The 18,800-nt window shown below is 45.1% G+C and overlaps 1 protein-coding gene across 2 annotated transcripts in view; it reads right to left on the bottom strand.

Moving 5' to 3' along the window:
- BANP (BTG3 associated nuclear protein) overlaps positions 1-18,800 on the bottom strand; it is a 110,925-nt gene that overhangs the window by 62,217 nt on the left and 29,908 nt on the right. For both annotated transcript variants that reach the window (XM_058034091.1, XM_058034093.1), the window contains exon 7: positions 10,395-10,634. In XM_058034091.1, the coding sequence (XP_057890074.1) occupies positions 10,395-10,634 (240 nt within the window). The remainder of the gene's footprint in view (positions 1-10,394; positions 10,635-18,800) is intronic.

Raw genomic sequence — 18,800 nt, 5'->3', positions numbered from 1 at the left:
CCATCTGCTTTGAAGTCCCCCAAAATTTCTCACTTCTAAGTGACAGCAAGAACACAGAGAAGTTTACAGCCCTGTGTGGTGTCTCCAAACTGGGAAAGGAGAAAAATGGGCTGAAATTCCAATTTGCTGCTGTGCAGGGTTCCTTTCCATGGGTGTCAGCAAAAGCAGAGCACAGAATGAATTTCAGATGGAAAATCTGTGCAGTCACTGTCGCAATCTAAAACGCTGTTTTACAACCAGGTCCTGAGCAAGACATTTCCTACCAGGAAAAATCACAACCTAAAGGCACTGGAGGAGTTTTTAAGGAGATAAAAAGTTCCCAGTGGCATTAAAAAGATGATTTACCTGCAGGAGAGAGAAAAATCCCCTAAATTGTGCACACAATAGCAGAGTGGAGTGAGCTGAGTGCTCCCTATCCACAAATAATTGCAGGCAGGAGAGCCCTCAGCGTGTCCCAATCCCAACCCACCCAAAATCAGGATATTGGAAATGAGACCTCTCACTTGGGGAAATCCAGAGGAGAGAAAAGGCAGGAAAGCTCCAGGGAGAAGGGATTTGAGGGTTTTTTGGATCATTTACTCTCCAAAGCTGCATCAAACATTGATATTTTACACAGCACAGCATCCACGAGCCACAGAACAGCACAGAAAAATCTGGGCAGGAATATAAATCAGCACTTGGACCAAAAGACAATGATTTGGAAGATAGATGCCCATAAAAGAAGAGTAAATACAGGATTTAGATAATTTAAGACTGGCTGACTGTGTTTTCAGTGATCTTTTCATGAATGGTGCCTCAAAAAAGAAAAAAAGTCCTTATTTTAAAACAATAAAAACCCAAGTTTGCTTTTTTGGGGGGAGGAATCTCATTTCCTGAAGGAAGCTTTCCATAAAAAACACACCAGAGACTTAAAAATACTTCACTGATTTCATAAATTGCAGGAGTTGGGGTGATTTATACAGACAGAGATCCTGGCTGCAGCTTGGGAGACAAAAAGGGCTGCAAAGAGAATTCAGGAGCCACAGGGGAGAAAAGAGGAAATCAAGGATCAACATTCCAATCTGAGCAAGGAAAAGCTCAGGAAGAAGGCAAAAATCAGGAAAATTCGAGTCAGCTTTAAAAGGCAACAGGTGCAGCAGGGATCAGAGACAGGGAGAGAGCTGGGGGAGTTCAATTAAAATGAAAAAGAGCAACACAAGCAGGTCTGAAATAAATCTTTCTGTGTTTTTAAAGGAAAATAAAAAATAGGGGGAAAAACCCTTGGGAATACAAAGATTTGATTTGGTACAAACACAGAGGAGGTGTCTGAAATGATTCAACACTCCCAAATTTTTGGAGCATCTGCTGTACAAAATAAAGAGAAAAAGGGTTGGAGCTTGCTAAAAACAAGAATTAATTATAAGCTAAGAAAATCCCAGGGAAACCATGTTCCTGGGGAAGTAATCCTCTCTTTCTGGAAGGTCAGAAGTCAAGGAGCAAAAGACAAAACAATCCCCACAGAACATGAAACTGTAAAGAAATCTAATGAAGAACAAATTGAGGAGGAAGAGATCAAAACCAGACATGAAATATTCCATCCTCATCCCACATTCAGAACCAGCTCCTAAAAATCAAATTCTATGGCAGGAGTTTCATTTGCACACCCTGAGCTCCTGCTGCTCCTCATTCTCCAGGAATCACAGATTTCCTTGGAAATTTCTGAGGTAAATCAGTATTTTCATGCACTTGGCAGAGTTAGGCTGAGGTGGTCCAGAAATTCCTGCTGGTTTTGGTGCATTTGGAAAGATTTGGGAAAGTGCAGCACAGAATCCAACAGCCATGTATAAAATACAAACATATTTCTATTAATACAGAATCCAAGCAGATTTAGGTCACTGCTCCTTTACTTTCCAATTCCCTCTAATTTTTCAAACCCAAAGAAAAGCACCAGGACGGGGAACTCATCTTGAAGTGATGGACAGAATCCTTTTAAATTGACAGGAAAACGATGGATCCTACAAGAAACAAAAGGCTCCTGCCTGCTCAGAGGAGAAGGGGCTGATTTTTTGGGGCTTTGGCACCCAAAATTCATTTTTTCTGAGCAGGGTCATACATTTGGAGTCTTTTTGATTAAACCAAGAGCACATGACAGCAAAATCTGCTGCTCCAAACACGGAGGGAGCAGAGGAAAAGCTGAAGCACCTCTGGAATTCCTCCTTGAGCCTTCAGGCTTTGATTCTGCAAAGCTGATGCAGGGCTTGCCCTGCCCATATTGAAACCATTGGAATTGTTTACTCCTCTGACAGCTGGGGGATGATCTCCACAGCTGAGAGCCTCTTCCCCTGCTCAGACTGGGATGTTCAGGTTTGGGATGCACGAGGGGAGGGATGCCAGAGCTTTGGAGGCTCCTCCAGTGTCACAGGGCTGGAAAATCCATCCTGGCACCAAAAATTCCCTTTCCAGGACATTGCTCTGATCCACAACGTCCAAAGAGAGACAGGAGGAGCTGCTGGGGGAGAGGGGGGAGGGAAGGCACACTCAGCTACCAAGTCATTAACTCTGTTCATTAATATTTATTTAGGATATTTAACTGAATAGTTCATCTTTAACAAGTCACAGATTCAGAGGAGACATGAAAATTTAAGTTATTTTAAATGCCTTTGTTCTTCAAATTAAAAGAACCCTACCAGAAGTTTTAAAAATGAAAAATTAATGTTAATTGGGATCTAGAGTCTCCAAATTCCACCAAGGGATCCTGTTCCAGAGCAGGAGAGCTCCTCCACTCAGTCACACCTCAGCACCTCTCTGGAAGAGCAGCCAGGCCATTTTTACCTATTTTACAGCAAGCAGAACCTGGTTTATTCTGATTTATGGAAGGAGCCATCAGCATTCAAACATTGCCATCTAGTGGGGTGTCAAATTCCCAGTGTAGCAGGAAAAGATGGATTTTTATCTGCTCCTGGTTTGCTCCATCCCAACTCCCCACAGGACACAGAGAGTGCTCTGAAACATTCTGGAGCTGCAGGAGCAGGGAGAGGCTGGGGTGAATTAATTATTTCATCCCTGCAGAATTAATTAATCCCTGCAGAATTAACTAATCCCTGCAGGAACAGAATATTTGTGATGTTCCTGGAAATCCCAGAGGGATCCTTCAGTCCCTTTCCTGATGGTGACAGAACATCCACAGCTGTTTAATAACCTGAGTAAAATTATTAACAATTAATCAACCCCTACAAGAAAATAATTCTGGACCAAAGTACAATTAGTATAAATTAATCAATCAACCCCTACAAGAAAATAATTCTGGACCAAACAAATGGTTTATAACCTGAAAAGAGCAAACTCTTCCTGTTCTCTGCTCCAGGTCCCCAGTTACACCAGAGTGATGACACTGGACAAATGGCATTTGCTTCTAGTTTTTTCCATCACAAAAAATCTTACATTTATTCCTATTTTGTCTCCCATTTTTAAAAGAGAAGACAACAGCTGCAGCAGAAACCTTCCCAAAGAGCCCAACTTCAGACTTGCCCTTTTCCTCTTTCCACAGCCCTGAAAGAGCCCTGGCAAAGCCATTTTTGTGTGCCCAGGCTCAGCACTCTGCTCCTGCCTGTGCAGACCTGCTCACTCCAGCACGTACTCCAACCAAGCCTGGCCAAAAGGGAGAAGCACTGAGGGATGGAAGGAGTGTGCAAACAGATGGTCCAAGTGACCTCATACATTCATTTTCTGGTTTCTGCAGAGCCCAGCACTCACCAGAGCCTGACAGCACATCACACACGGTGCAGTTACAGCAGTGGGGACTGACAGCCCCACCACAGCTTTGCCAAGAATGGAAAATTGAATTTCTCACTTTTCTAACACAAAGACAACAAGAGGAGTGTGAGGAGGAGAGAGAAAACACACAATTTATTTTCTGTCCCCAAAATTGCTGCCTTTTTTTTTTCAGTTTATTAACAGGGCCTGGCCAGGAAAATAATTGAAATCAAGAGAAGTGCCCAGGAAAGAAGCAAACTGCAGGCAGCAGCGAGTTCCAGCTGAAAGCAGGGCCAGCACTGATGCCATGGATGAGAACTGTGGGGCTGAGATAAACTCAATGGGTTCTCCCATTATCTTCTTGCCTGGCCTCAAACGAGGTTATCAGTGCCCTGCATGTGGCAGCATTTAATTGATTCACAAAGCAGCAGCTCTGTGGAGCTGGAGCCAGGCTCGTGCAGCTCTGAGGGACACAGTGTGTGAGAGCAGCAGCAGCACGAGGCCAACAGAAATTAAAGCTCTTCAGACAGGAGAAAAGCCCAGCAGAAAGGATTTCTTTCACTTCTTGCTTTTTAAAGATGTGCTGAACTCTCAGACTCTGCTCCTGAGGAGGAGAGAGCTCCACAGCTCTGCAGCCTCTCTGGTTGTGTCCCCAGCAGGTGACACCACTGGTGACCTTCTCAACAGAGCCAGCCCAGCTGCAGGGGGAGCAGAACCCCTGGCAAGGCTCAGAGCCCAGGCTGTGACAGCACAGAGCTGAGCAGGACCTGCACAATTCCCCCAATTCCACCCCAAAGGGAACCTGTCCCACCCTGAGCCATGCTGAGGAGCACAGAGCTGAGCAGGACCTGCACAATTCCCCCAGTTCCACCCCAAAGGGAACCTGTCCCTGTCCCACCCTGGGCCATGCTGAGGAGCACAGAGCTCAGCAGGACCTGCACAATTCCCCCAGTTCCACCCCAAAGGAACCTGTCCCACCCTGAGCCATGCTGAGGAGCAGGAGTGTCCCACAGGGTGCCTGAGCACCTGGAGCAGTGCAGGGTGTCCTGGAAGGACAGACTCCAGTCCCTCCCAAAGCAAACAGTGCCAGGGTGCTGTGATAACACCACAGAACAGCCTGCAGCCACTCTGTGTTTCCCAAGAACTGCAGCCCGCGGTGTTTAACACTGGGAGAAGAAAATGTTGGCACAAAGGATTTCCAGGGACCACAGGATTAGCTCATCCAGCAGACACAAACCACAGGACTCCTGTTCAGGCTCCCAGGGCTGGGCAGAGGAGCTCTTGTCCTATAGCCTGAGGGACCCTGGGCTGGGGCCAGCAGCTCAGGGATGCTCAGGAAATTGCTGGGATGAGCTCTGCCACTGCCCCAAACCTCCAGAGCATCCATGGCTGATCCTGAGGGACTGAACCAACAATTACCAACATCCCAATCACAGAAATCACCACTTTCTGCTGCTGATGAAATGTTAAAGACACAGGATAAAATGCCAATTTGGATCATTTTTCCTCAGGCTCTCCAGCAGTCTCCAGATGGAATCCAAGGTTTGGATGCACCTCTGCAAGTGCTGATGTACAGGATTGTGGCATGTTGGTGTGACACTTTCAAACCATGGGATGTTATTCAATACTCTGACAGTCAGCCATACTCTGAATATTGTGGGATATTCAGAAATGAGACACGAGAAGCTCCAAATCATAAACAGGAAATGAAAGGAAGACAAAATATGCCAAAAAAGCATACAAATATTAGAAAGGAAAGAAGAAAAAGAGGAAAAATTGGTAGAGTTAATAAAAATTCAGTAATAAAAAAGGCTTTTAGAAGTGGGAAAGTGAAAGAATAGAAAATATTGATGATATTCTGTATTTATAGCGCATGTCCCAAACTGCAATGTTTGTGTAGAGCACCTGAAGGAGACAGAAGCTGGAGAGAAATTATTTCCAGGGCTCTGGAGGGGCAGGACACAAGGGATGGCCTCTCACTGCCAGGGACAGGGTTAGGTGGGATTTTGGGATGGAATCATCCCCTAAGAGGGGTGAAGAGGCCCTGGAATGGATTCACTGAGCAGCTGTGGCTGCCCCTGCATGCCTGGCAGTGCCCAAGGCCAGGCTGGACAGGGCTTGGAGCAGCCTGGGACAGTGGAAGGTGTTCCTGCCATGGCAGGGGGTGGCACTGGATCTTCAAAATATAACTATAAATATACATATAACTATAAATACACATATAACTATAAATATATATAAAAATATAAATATACAAATAAATATATAAATATAAAATGTAACTATAAAGAATTGCTGCACACAGCCCAAACCACTCCAGGATTCCATGATAAACATCTTAAAAAACAGCACCAGCCTGGAGTGTCCCACAAAACATCCTCTGGTGAGAAACATCCGAGCTCAGCTCATCCATGAGAACTTGCTGCCCTTCCTCCAGTATTTCCAAGCAGGATAATCCCCAAGAAGGACAGAAATGTGATCTATTTGTGTTTATCCTGCTGTTATGAAGCTCAGACTGCCCATGAAAAGCTGGAGCAGCAGTGCTGAGCTCCCCACACGTTTTCCAGGCCACCAGAGGCAGCTCCAAGCAGCCCAACCTGTGGGCAGCAATATTTCTATTTCTATTCCTATTTCTATTTCTCTCTCCATACATAAACTCATCCCACTGCCATCAGTTCCACAGCCAAATGTGGTTCCTATTAAGCAGCCGTGTGTGGGCTGCAGCTCCAGAGCTGGTGTGTGGATTTTTGGGAAGCAGAGCCAGTGTTTAATTCCATTTGGCCTCTGCTGAGGACACAAGTCCTTTCAGAGTGTATTAACATCTCTTTCAACTCCTGCAGTAGGAGAAGTGCTCCCATCCCTACTGCAAGGAATGTTTTATAGAACAGGAGCAGCAAGCTTTGATGAGGGATTTCTTTCTGTGCTGTGTTTTTGTGGCTTAAAAAGTGAAGTTATTTGGCATTTGAAGCAGAAAATGCATCATTCAGAGTTAAAAATCAGATTTTATCATTAGGTATTCTCAGCTAACACTTTGTTTTATGGTATTTAAAAGACAGGGATGCATTCTGGAGGAAATTAAAGGGAAATGGGAAAATTCACTCTATGAGAGTGGAAGCAGATGGGAAAATTCACCCAAAGTTTTCAGCACAGTTTCCTCCCCTCTGTGAGCACTGCAGGGTTTGGGTGGGGGATTTTGAGGTTTTGAGTTGGTTTTTTTTTCTCAGCAACAATCCTGTCCCTAACAAGAGAGTTATTTCCATGTGCATAAATGATTCCCTGAGCAACAGATGCTGTCTGGAGGCAAAATAAGAATTTTGGGGTCCAATAACACAAGGGCACAGGTTCCCCTTAATACAATCCATGAGTTTGGATCTCCTTCCTCCACCCAGACAGAAATTCTGCATTAAATGTGCAGGTTCTGATCTTCCATCCTCTTAGAATAATTAACCAGAACTGACAAATAAGTGGGAAAATGAGAGTCTGCAAAAACCCATGTGCAGAGCAAGGGGCTTGCACAGAAATAATACACAAAGTTACACACAATAATATATAAAATATGTGTATATATAAATATATATTATAAGCAACTAATCTTATTTTGTTTTCATTTAGTTACTTTGATTATTTTGAAGAATAAGAACTACTGATAAATTTTCTTTTCTGAGCTTCTGAAATCCCCCCTCCATTTTTTCCAGCATGCCATGGAAAATCATCTTTTCTATTACACCATTTCTTATAACTGAAAAATTCTGAATTTGGGAATCTGTTTTTTCCAACTTGCTTGTGGAAATTGCTGTAAAATCTCCAAAGAGCTAAACCTGTATTTTCTGTTAGGCAAAGAAAATTACAACTGAGGATGTTCTTGGATTGTATTTCACCAGCAAAAGTCTCCATTTTTAGCAGGGCTGAGGTAATGAGCTATTTAATGACATAGATTGTGTTTAAATCATTCTGGTTTCTTGCCCAAAAGCTCTCCTCAGTACCACTGCCACCCCACAAGCAAATTCCTACCACAAGTGAAAATTTAGACTTCCAAAGATAAACTTTCCTCTCCTCTTGTGGTAAACCCTGTGCAGAGCATCAAGAATTTTTAATAAACACACATCTCTTCATTTTCTATACTTTCTGCATATTACACAAAATACTTTCTCTATTAAATACAGATTTGCTTGGTGTTTTTCTTATAGGAAAAAAAAAAAAGATGGAATATCTTGGCACTGACAAACTGCAAGAAACCTGAAACGAAAGGAAAAACAAAATCCTTTCTACTTCCTTGGGCTCCTCTGGCTGTGACTGGCACAGGCTAGGCTGATGACATTGGATTTTTCATTTCTGGTTGAATTAAGTCATCAAAGCATCACTGGCTCAGAGCAGAAGCAAATCCCACTGTGGGGACCAGCCCTGAGGGGGTTCCCATGCCAGGAACACTCGGGTTTGGGGTGATTTTCTGGGAGAACACCTCAGGGATGAAAAGCAGATGTGTGTGCACAGGAAAGGGGGTTTGGGATGGCAGGGATGGAATCATGGCACACACAGACTCTGAGCGTGGGCACAATCCCATCCTCGAGAGCTGAGTGCTCCACATTCCTCACCAGGCTGCTGAATCCAGCTCCACTCCCACTTAATTACTGCCAGTGATGACACATGAGGTTATTAAGTGAAATCATCATTCCTGGACCACTGTTCTCACTGCTACATTTGCTGCTCCATCAAGATCTGTGTTTTCTTTGCTGGTTGCCACAGGATTCTTTGTCCTTGCTGGTAGCAGATCAACATTTCACTGCCCAAACCAGACTTCTCTGGCCAGATCCACACAGGCTCTATTTTTTCCAGAAATCCCGAGTTTTTTATGGCCTGGCTCCCAAAAGAAAACAACTCAGCAGCCAAGAGCAGGAAGGAGTGAAGTTGTTTCAGATACCTGGATTCCAAACCAAGCTGATATCACCAAAGTCAGACCCTGATTGCTGCTCATGATCCCCTGCTCTCACATCTGTGCCATTCCAGGCCTTCTCCAGCTGCAGGGATCACTTCCATAATCCAGTATTTTCATAGTCAGAATGCCTCACAGAAATGACATAATCCCCAGCTTGAGCACTGGGTCACATGGACACATTCCTTCCCCATGCTCACACTGGCAAACATCTCATCTTCCTCCACCACCAGTTACAAACTGACCCATGTGATTTGTGCTCTCAGATTTGAGGGATGGGAAAAGAACTGCCTGGGAATTGCTTTAACACTGGTGCAAGATCCATTTCTTAGTTTTTCTAAAAGCTTTTAAGAAAAATCTATGCTTTAATAGCAACATCATTAACACTGATGAGATCAGCAGACAAGAAGGCTTTGGAGATCAGCATTAATTTGTATTATCATCTCTCTTAAAAATACATATTTGATGTGTTTGTAAAAGAAGCCCAAAGTCATCTTCTTCAGGTAAATAATGAAGCAAAAATTGCCCTAATGCAGCCACCTGAGTGGGTTAGATTTGGTTTTCAATTTCCCCAAAATAGCCTGAAAACCACTGGAAACAGCAGCAGATAAGAGGAACGTGATTCCTGCCATCACCAAACACCATTCTTATTTCCTTCCCTGGAACTGTCCCACAGCCACTTCTCCAAACAGCACCCCAAATAATCCCTGACCTCTTCCTAAGCCTTACCTGGAGCTTCAAATTGCCAATTCCATACAAAACTCACCAGTAGGACAAATTATTCCCACTCCAGATCCACTGGTGACTACACAAAATGTGACTACAAAGGATCTGGTAACAAGAGGACCTCCAGGTTTGTCAGAATCCAGTTCAAGGATCCCTCCTGGGCCTGCCCAGACAGCCCAACAACCCCAGCCTGTCCCTGGGAACGGTGTCCAAACACTCCTGGAGCTCTGGCAGCCTCAGGGCTGTGCCCATTCCCTGACTGCAGTGTCCAACCACCCTCTGGCAGCAGAAACTTCTCCCAGAGCCCTGGTTGTGCTGGTTTCTGGGAAATAAAGCACAGGGAGCAGACTTGGCTGTCCTCAATGTATTCACTAGCAAATCAACACAGCAGAACACGATGCTCACGTCCAGATTCCTCTTTTCATTTCAAACCAGTGGCTGTGCCTTTGTTCTACATGAAACCACATTTGATTCCTTTTAAATTAACAAATATCATGCCTTTAACACAAATATCAGTTCACAGCTCCATAACAGCTTAAATAATGCAAAGACTGGTGCACATGGAGCAGACAGAAATCCAACAGCGTCCTGCCATTCCTGTGAACCCAGATTTTATGATCCTGACATTGCCAACTTTTCCCATCACAATCTCAGCAAGTCTTCTGAAAAAACAGACATAAATGGGAAGTCAAAACCTATGGTTCAAGACCATGCTGATCTGAGCACTTGAACAGTATTGAAATTTGTGTTACTAATTATTTCTGCAATATTTACTACACTCACAGCTGGTGATTGCACAGATGTCAGAATTCAGAATAAAAGACTGAGGAATTTCTGGTGAATACCCACCAAGTGAAGAAAACCAGCCTTTTAGGATTTCTTCCCAAAACCTTCTTCATAAACAAAAGCCACCAGAACATCTCACCAGCATCAAACACACTTAAAATCTCATTTAATCCATCCATTTCTGCCTTATCCACATGTCAAACTCCCCGGTTTCACTCACAGCGAATCCCGTAGATCATGAGAGGATCCAGCTGCTTCTTGCCGTGCTTGCCCTGGCCCGAGAGGTTGGAGATGGCCTGGATCTCCCTGTGGAAGAGGTAATCCAGCAGGGTCAGGGCCATCTTCTCGGCCGTGCGGCAGTTGGTGCTGATGTGCAGCATGTCCGCGGGCGTGATGGGGCAGCGCACGCGCATCTCGGGGTTGTTCTCATCGCCCAGCCACGTCCCGTTGGGGTAATCCTCTGAAACACACATGGGGACAGCTGGGGTAACCCTCTGAAACACACATGGGGTAAAGGCTGGGGTAACCCTCTGAAACATACATGGGGTAAAGGCTGGGGTAACCCTCTGAAACACACATGGAGAGAGCTGGGGTAACCCTCTGAAACATACATGGGGTAAAGGCTGGGGTAACCCTCTGAAACACACATGGAGAGAGCTGGGGTAACCCTCTGAAACACACATGGAGAGAGCTGGGGTAACCCTCTGAAACACACATGGAGAGAGCTGGGGTAACCCTCTGAAACACACATGGAGAGAGCTGGGGTAATCCTCTGAAACACACATGGGGACAGCTGGGGTAATCCTCTGAAACACACATGGGGACAGCTGGGGTAACCCTCTGAAACACACATGGGGACAGCTGGGGTAATCCTCTGAAACACACATGGGGAAAGCTGGGGTAACCCTCTGAAACACACATGGGGTAAAGGCTGGGGTAATCCTCTGAAACACACATGGGGACAGCTGGGGTAATCCTCTGAAACACACATGGAGAGAGCTGGGGTAACCCTCTGAAACACACATGGAGAGAGCTGGGGTAATCCTCTGAAACACACATGGAGAGAGCTGGGGTAATCCTCTGAAACACACATGGGGACAGCTGGGGTAATCCTCTCAAACACACATGGGGACAGCTGGGGTAACCCTCTGAAACACACATGGGACAAGGGTAAGCAAGGAGACAGGCTGGGGTAATCCTCTCAAACACACGTGGGGAAGGGTGAGCAAGGCTGGGGTAATCCTCTGAAACACACATGGGGCAAAGGCTGAGCAGGGAGGCAGGCTCAGGACACAGCCAGGATTGCTCAAGTTTGCATCCTCTCCCCCACTTTGCCTCCTGTGTCCCATGGGCTTTCCCAGCTGAGCGCAGCGGGATCGCGGTGCCGGCTACTGAGAGAAAGAAACCCAAATTCACCCAGCAGTGACCTAAAGCTGTTGTTGTTCATGTTCTGACCCACAGAGGTGAGGCCAGTCCAGGTGTCCAACTCTCAGAGATCTCTTTTATTGAGAAACCACTCCAGGCCCAGTGCTCTCATCCCCTAAAAATTAAGGTTACTGCAGCTCTGGGATATTCTCAAAGCACAGCAAATTTCAAGCAGTCAACAGCTTTGAACCTTGTTTTTCCCCTACCCCAAACCCATTTCTGGTTGTCAAACCCATGAGATTAAAGCAAGGCTAAGCAAGATTATAGATTTAGGAAATTATAATCAATAGTGAGCACCAACCTGTTTAATCATTTAAAAGGAGTACATCAAGCAATTACAATAATTTGGGATGTAACCAGAGATCCTAAATATAATTTGGGTTTTTCCTCATATTTACTGGCTATATTATTTTCTAAATAATAGCTTCCCAAGGAACAGGCCCAGCAGAAGGGTAATTATTCAAACACTAATCATCTTCCCTCTTATTCAAACATAGGACCATCAGAGCCACAGCTATACCTACCTACACACACACTCAATATATTAAGAAGTTTTTTATTTCTTTCCCAGTTTGTCAGGGGGAACAAAAAGGAACACTAGGGATTTAATTAAATAAATAAATAGAATTCAAAGGAGTATTAGGCCCTTACTTCAATTAACCTGTGCAGACAATGCCAAAAGTTGATGGATTCAAGACTAACCAGCAACTGGAACAGAGCTCAGGACCAACCCCACCTCAAGTGGAGGATGGAACACAGAGCCAAGGACGAGACTCCCATTCCAGACATAAACCAAACCTCCAGAATTCCTCACACTGCTCATAGGAGCAGGGTAGGAAGCACTCCAGCAATATTTCAGTGTCCACTGACATGGACCATTTGGATTTGATTTCCATGTTTGCTCAACTATGGAGTAAAACAAGGTTTGCTGACTGAGGGGTCACTCAGTCCTTCCACTGAGAGCTTTACAGTAATTTATTGTGAACAGCATTCAGTTACAATTACATTAATGACTTTTCTTTCATTAAGTGATCTTTGAGCCGAGTTTTGTGTATTGACAAAGTCCCCAGTTCCTGGTTTCCATTACCCTTCCATCCCCAAAGGAGGTGACAGAGCTCAGGTCAAACAGCATTTCCTCCTCACACCGAGCAGCACCCACAGCAAGCAGCATCTGGATATCCAAATCCTGCCCTGGGCTTTATCAGACTACATGCCAGAAGAACTCAATAAAACAGAACATAAAAGCAACTCCAAACACTCCAAGCTGCTTTTCCAGCACGACCTTTGGGCTGAGTCACCCCACATGTCAGGGCCGAGCTCGCGGGCTGAGTAACGACAGGATGAGGCAAACGTTGGGTTGTGCAATCCTGATTTATCACTGAGAGCAGCAGATTATCAGCACGAGCACAGCCACACAACCAGGGAATGGCTTGGGCTGGAAGGGACCTTAAAATTCATCTCCTCCACCCCTGCCATGGGCAGGAACACCTTCCACCATCCCAGGCTGCTCCAAGCCCTGTCCAGCCTGGCCTTGGGCACTGCAGGGATGCAGGGGCAGCCACAGCTGCTCTGGGCACCCTAGGCCTCCCCACAGGGAAGAATTTCTTTCTTACATTCGGTAACTTGCAAGGAAAACTATTTATTGTTGACATATGTAGAAACTCATCCCTCCAATTTTTTTCCTGCTGAAATCAGAACTTCATGCCCTTTCCTGAATATATTTTTATACACTTGCAAATTGTTTGTATTTTTTTGCCTTAATTTGATCCTTTCTTTTTTATCCTGAGCCAAGATAGGTCACACTGGCTGCTTTCTGCTCCCAGTACCAGGTGCCATCTGAAAAATAAAGTGGTTTGGATGAGTTGTGCCTTGTTTTGCATGCCACTGTGTCTGGCCTCACCACAAGTCTGGTTACCATTATCAGGGAAAACAACAGGCTGTTCCTCAAGATAAATGGACTGGGTTAGAAAAATTTGGGCAGATCTGGCGAAGCAAAAACATCTCTGGATCAATATGTACGTTTTTCAAAGAAATTCTAGGAAGCCTGAATAAATTATCCTCCAGCCTATCACAGCCTTGCTGCCCTACAGCTCACAGGATTGCTGTTGGATATAGGAATTTTTGTTCCTTATGGAACACCTTTTGCCTGCAGACTTTTCTAACAAACATTGTTAACCTACATGAACCAAAGATTTTGTTCAATTTGCAAAATCCTCTTTTTTCTGCTGGCACAGAGTCCAGAACATACTGTTTTTACCACATGCAACTGTTCTTTTATTGCTCCCAGCCTGGAAAAAAAGACATTATCTTGTTATTCTGACCTATGACCACAATCCCCCCACTAAATTATCTCTTGCATTTTCCTCCTCCTTTCAAACAGAAAGGGAATTTATTTTATAACCATTTTGCATCAGGCATGACTGGAGTTAACCATGAATCCACTGCAGCTCTGTGAGGGCACAAAAGCTGAATTATTCCTTATTTTAGATCACAATCATTCCTGCCAGGCTGCCAACACATCTGGCACTTTGCAGGGAGCAAACACAGGACTGGCACCCAAAAATCTGGTGGAAAGAGGAAATCCAGGGCCAGTTCTGAGTGAGGCACAAACACCCTGAGCTCTGGTGTGGGGTGGAGGAGAATGGATAAAGAAGGAGAAAACAGATTGGGAATTGGGTGGAAATCCCGTCTGAGCAATTAAATACATAAACACTATTGACTAAATCTGGATCACTGTAGTCTCCCAGCAGTGAAATATCCTTCACTGCACACGGAATGGTTCTTGAGGTGCATTATCAGGCTTTGGAGGTGATATCGGGGTGCAATAGGTTATTTAGTGCATGCGCTGTAAAAGGCAGACTCCAACCCCAGCACTGCACAGCCATACCCTGCTGCTGCTGCTCCTTAAACACTTCTAAAAACTCAGCAATGTCAGCTGGGGAGGAAGGGAACCCCCAAAGAACCTCCTTCCCTTCAGCTCAGTGAAGCACAACTGCACACACTCACCTGGAGCTCAGCCCTTCACACACCCTCTCATTTTGCCCTATTTTTCTTTCTTTAACTGAGGAAGAACTTCATTCCCTGGAGGGTGGCAGAGCCCTGGCACAGCTGCCCAGGACAATGTGGGGTGTCCCTCTCTGGAGACATCCCAAACCCACCTGGATGTGTCCCTGCCTGGGGCTGGGTGATCTCCAGAGCTCCCTTGCATCCCCAGACATTCCCTCATTCTGTGAATTCTCCTGAGGACCCTGCAGCCCTTTCAGGGAAAGGAGCTTCCTTGCCCTTTTTTACACCAAATATCAGATCACCTCTGATCCTTTCTCCTCCCAGTGCAGAAAGCCCTGCCAGCTTTATCCTAATTCCTCTCTACACTCACAGCCCCATTTCCCCCTCATACCAATTTCTAGTTCCTCTCCATTGTTCTCCTTTTTTCAACATCACAAAATTTGCCTTTATCTCCATTCTACTGGACCCAGTTTGCTTTCCAGTGCTGATTTTGACTCTTTTTTGCTGCATTTATCTCCCAGCACAGCTGACCATCCATCCCCGTTTGGGACGTGCTGCCACGCAAACGAGGAATTCTCTGGGAACAGGAGGAGCCAGTGTGGGGTCAGCAGCAAAAAAAGCCCTGTCAAGAGAACAAAAACCAGACAGGGGCTGCTCTGGATGTGCTCTCCCACCCAGGGAAGTGACAGACACTGAGCTGTTCCATTTTTCCATTGGGATAGGCTCCCTGGTCTGACATGAGCATGAAAGCAAAGCCAGGCTCTGCTCTAGCCCCAGGAGCTGTCAGTCATTCCTTTAAAACTAGGGAAAACAAAAGGAAACACCTGCCCACAGAAATACTGGAATTAACATGTTCCCTCACTCCAAGAAGTTGTGTTTATTTTAATCTCAAGGCTGGGTGCAAAGTTGGCAGTGGCAGCAAAAGACTGGTGAGTGCAGAGAGGCAGAAAGATGAATTAATCTTTAAAAATTTAAAATAAACCCCATAAAAACAAATCCTAACTTACAAAAATAAACCTCCATTTCTAGAGAAATTAAATAATGTTTTGGCTGATGTATAGAAGATTCAACATCAGCATCATGTGGAGGGCTGGAACGAGATGAGCTTCAAGGTCCCTTCCAAGCAAAACCATTCCGTGATTCTGTGATCTTTTAATGAGCTCCTGTCAATTAGCAGAAGTTCACAGGGGCAGTGATTAATTGGCAGAGACTCCAGAGCACTGACTTTATTAATTAAAAATCATTAAGTATGTGGAAGGGAGGGACAACCAGGCTGTAACTTCACCTCCAGATGCAGGAGTGGGATTGAAAGCTGTGCTAAAAGAAAGGTTAAAGAGCTCTAAAGTCACATTCAGCAAAACCTCCTCCAGCTCAAAATGCAGCTCAGACATTGGGAATTCTGCTTGAGGAGCAGCACATATGGCCTGGGCACTGAGCTGGAGTTTGTCACTGGGCTGTTCTTGTGGGGTGGGGAAAGAAAGGTTTCATTTCTTGGGAATATCAAAGAAAAATCCCAGAATCGTGGAATGGTTTGGGTGGGAAGGGACATTGGAGATTATCCAATTCCAGCCCTGACCCCTTCCACCATCCCAGGGTGCTCCAAGCCCTGTCCAACCTGGCCTGGGACACTTCAGAGATCCAGGGGCAGCCACAGTAAATCACATTTACTGATTTTTTTGTGAAATCCATTCCAGGGCCTCCCCAACCTCACAGGGAGGAATTCCTGCCCAGTATCCCACCTGACCCTGCCCTAGTTCCGATCAAATCCAGAACAATCTTGTGCTCCAGGTAAATATTCCACAAAGGCTGTGGCTGCAGGAGACCCAGTCCCAGCTCACTCCCTGTGGATCCAGGACCACCAGGAGGAATTTTGGGAACAGCCCCTGCCCTCACAGGTTCTTCAGCCTCAGCACAACATCAGTGAGGCATCACTTGTTTGTTAAGAATAAGGCTCAGTTTCGGTGAAATCCAAGAGAGATTCCCTTACTTTATGACTCATGGAAGGATGTGATCAGATAAAAAGTTCAGATAAAAAAAGATCCAAAAAAACCTCAGAGAATTAAAACCCATGGACTCAAAGGGCTTTTTAAAACCTTGGAAAATGTGTTTCACATCAGAAAATCAGATTTCTAATGTGGATTTTGCCCTTTTTTCCTTGTTTAATATATCTTTGTTATATTTGGGTGGAGGTGGGCCAGTGTTAACTCCAAATATCTCTGTAGCAGACACCTGCAAGAAACTTGTTCATCTGCTGGCTCCCAAAAATTGAAAAAATAAAACCCAAAGCAATTCAATTTTTATAATTTTCTTTGGCTTTCACCAGTCCTCATCAGTGTCTCACATCAGCACCACATCATTTTAGGGTACAAAAGGTTCACTCCTGCTCTGCTCCAGCTCCTCTCACTGTCTGTGCCTGTCCTGAGGAGCTTGGCAGCAAACAGCTCCAAGTGCTCATCCCACGGGTGAGATCTGAGCCTGCCTGAGCTGGAAAATCCTGAGCACAGATAAGTCTGGGACACTGAGCTGCTTGGATTCCCACTTGGAAAGCAAATCCTCAGTGCTGCTTCATGCTGCCATTATCAAATGACTGCTTCAGATGCCAATTGAGGAGACAAGACGTGACTGAGGAGTTTTCTCTGGAAAAAACATCAGTCATCCCTTAATTAACACCCAGTCTCCCCTTATCTGCTCCAAAAATACATGGTCACATTTCCAGCTTGGGGCTCTGCATGAGAAACAGGAGGGACAGGACACAGGGAATGGTTTCACTGCAGGGCTACATGGGATTTTGGGAAGGAATTCCTCCCTGTGAGGGTGGGGAGGCCCAGGGATGGATTTCCCAGAGAAGCTGAGGCTGCCCCATCCCTGGAGGTGCCCAAGGCCAGGCTGGGCAGGCTTGGAGCAGCAGTGGGAGGTGTCAGGGCTGGAACTGGATGGGCTTTAAGGTCCTTTCCAACCCAAGTCATTCCATGATCCCATGTCTTCTATGAGGGCCCAAAGAATTGATTCACAAATGAAGTTCTGTGCAAGGGGAGCACTAAGGACCAGCTGAAACATTCAGAATCTTCACAATGTTAAAAATGGACAAGAACTCTGGAAAGCACAGGAAAAGAGTCTCAAAATAACTGAACAGAGCAAACTTTTCCTTCTCTTACCACCCTGAAAGTGCAAGGGCAGTGTGTGAAAACTGAAGAGGAAAATAACACTGGGCCATCATATCCATCCCATGCAACCATTATAAAATAAACCATTACAAAATAAACCACTATAAAAGACACTTCCTCATGTTTAGTGTATAACATTTAATGGCTCTCCTGCTCCAAAGGTGTATCAGTGAAACTAAAAAAGCTCTTCCTGTGCTCTTTGTTCTGCACATGATACTGAACTGTACAAAGCTCATTGTTTTTAAGCCTAATTAGAACGTTCACAATTAAAGGCAGTGCTATATTTGAAGTAAGAAGATGCTGCACTCCAGGACTCCCAGTAAGAACACAAGCATGCCAAAATTAACTGGGTTTTAAAAAACACCTGGATTGAAGTCACAGTGTTCAGTCAGCAAAAAACCAGCCTTGTTCTACACCATTACTGGAACTGTGCTCAAAGCTGCTGAATCATTTTTTAGGGATAGAAAGGCAATACCACTAATTATTAAATTATCACAATCACATGAAAGCCAGCAGAGAGCAAAGAGTGCCTTTATAGAAATCCATTCCCTAAATCCTGGAAATATCCACAGCTCAGTGTCAGACAATCCCAACTGTAAGCACAGTCCAGTTGTGCTTTCCAGAGCCAGGATGAGAGAGTGGAGCTGTCCTGAACACCTGGTGTTTGCTCTCAGTCCTGGGCTGGGATCTCCATCCTGGTTTTACCTCTGCACACCTCAGAGTCACCTGGAATTCTGCCCCAGCTGATGAAAGCCAAGGGCTGCTGTGACTTTGCCTCTCCCTGCACACCAGCCCTGTTATTCTGCATCTCTTCCTTTATTAATAATTGAATTTGTGCCACCCTGCAGGTGAAGTCACTTAGCAATTCCCTCCCGTGCAAGGGCAAGGGCAGGTGGAGGGGGGTCACTGATCTGATCCTCAAAGCATTCATCAGTCTCAGAGATTTTGAATAGATGAGTGTTCCAGAGGTCTGAGGGAAATCAGATCTGAGACATTAATGGATTAGGTGTTTCTTCATGCACATCAATGGG

This window comes from Melospiza georgiana, chromosome 14 (assembly GCF_028018845.1).
Source record: "Melospiza georgiana isolate bMelGeo1 chromosome 14, bMelGeo1.pri, whole genome shotgun sequence".
In the NCBI taxonomy this organism is placed as follows: Eukaryota; Metazoa; Chordata; class Aves; order Passeriformes; family Passerellidae; genus Melospiza; species Melospiza georgiana.
This window is presented reverse-complemented; position numbering and strand designations above follow the sequence as displayed.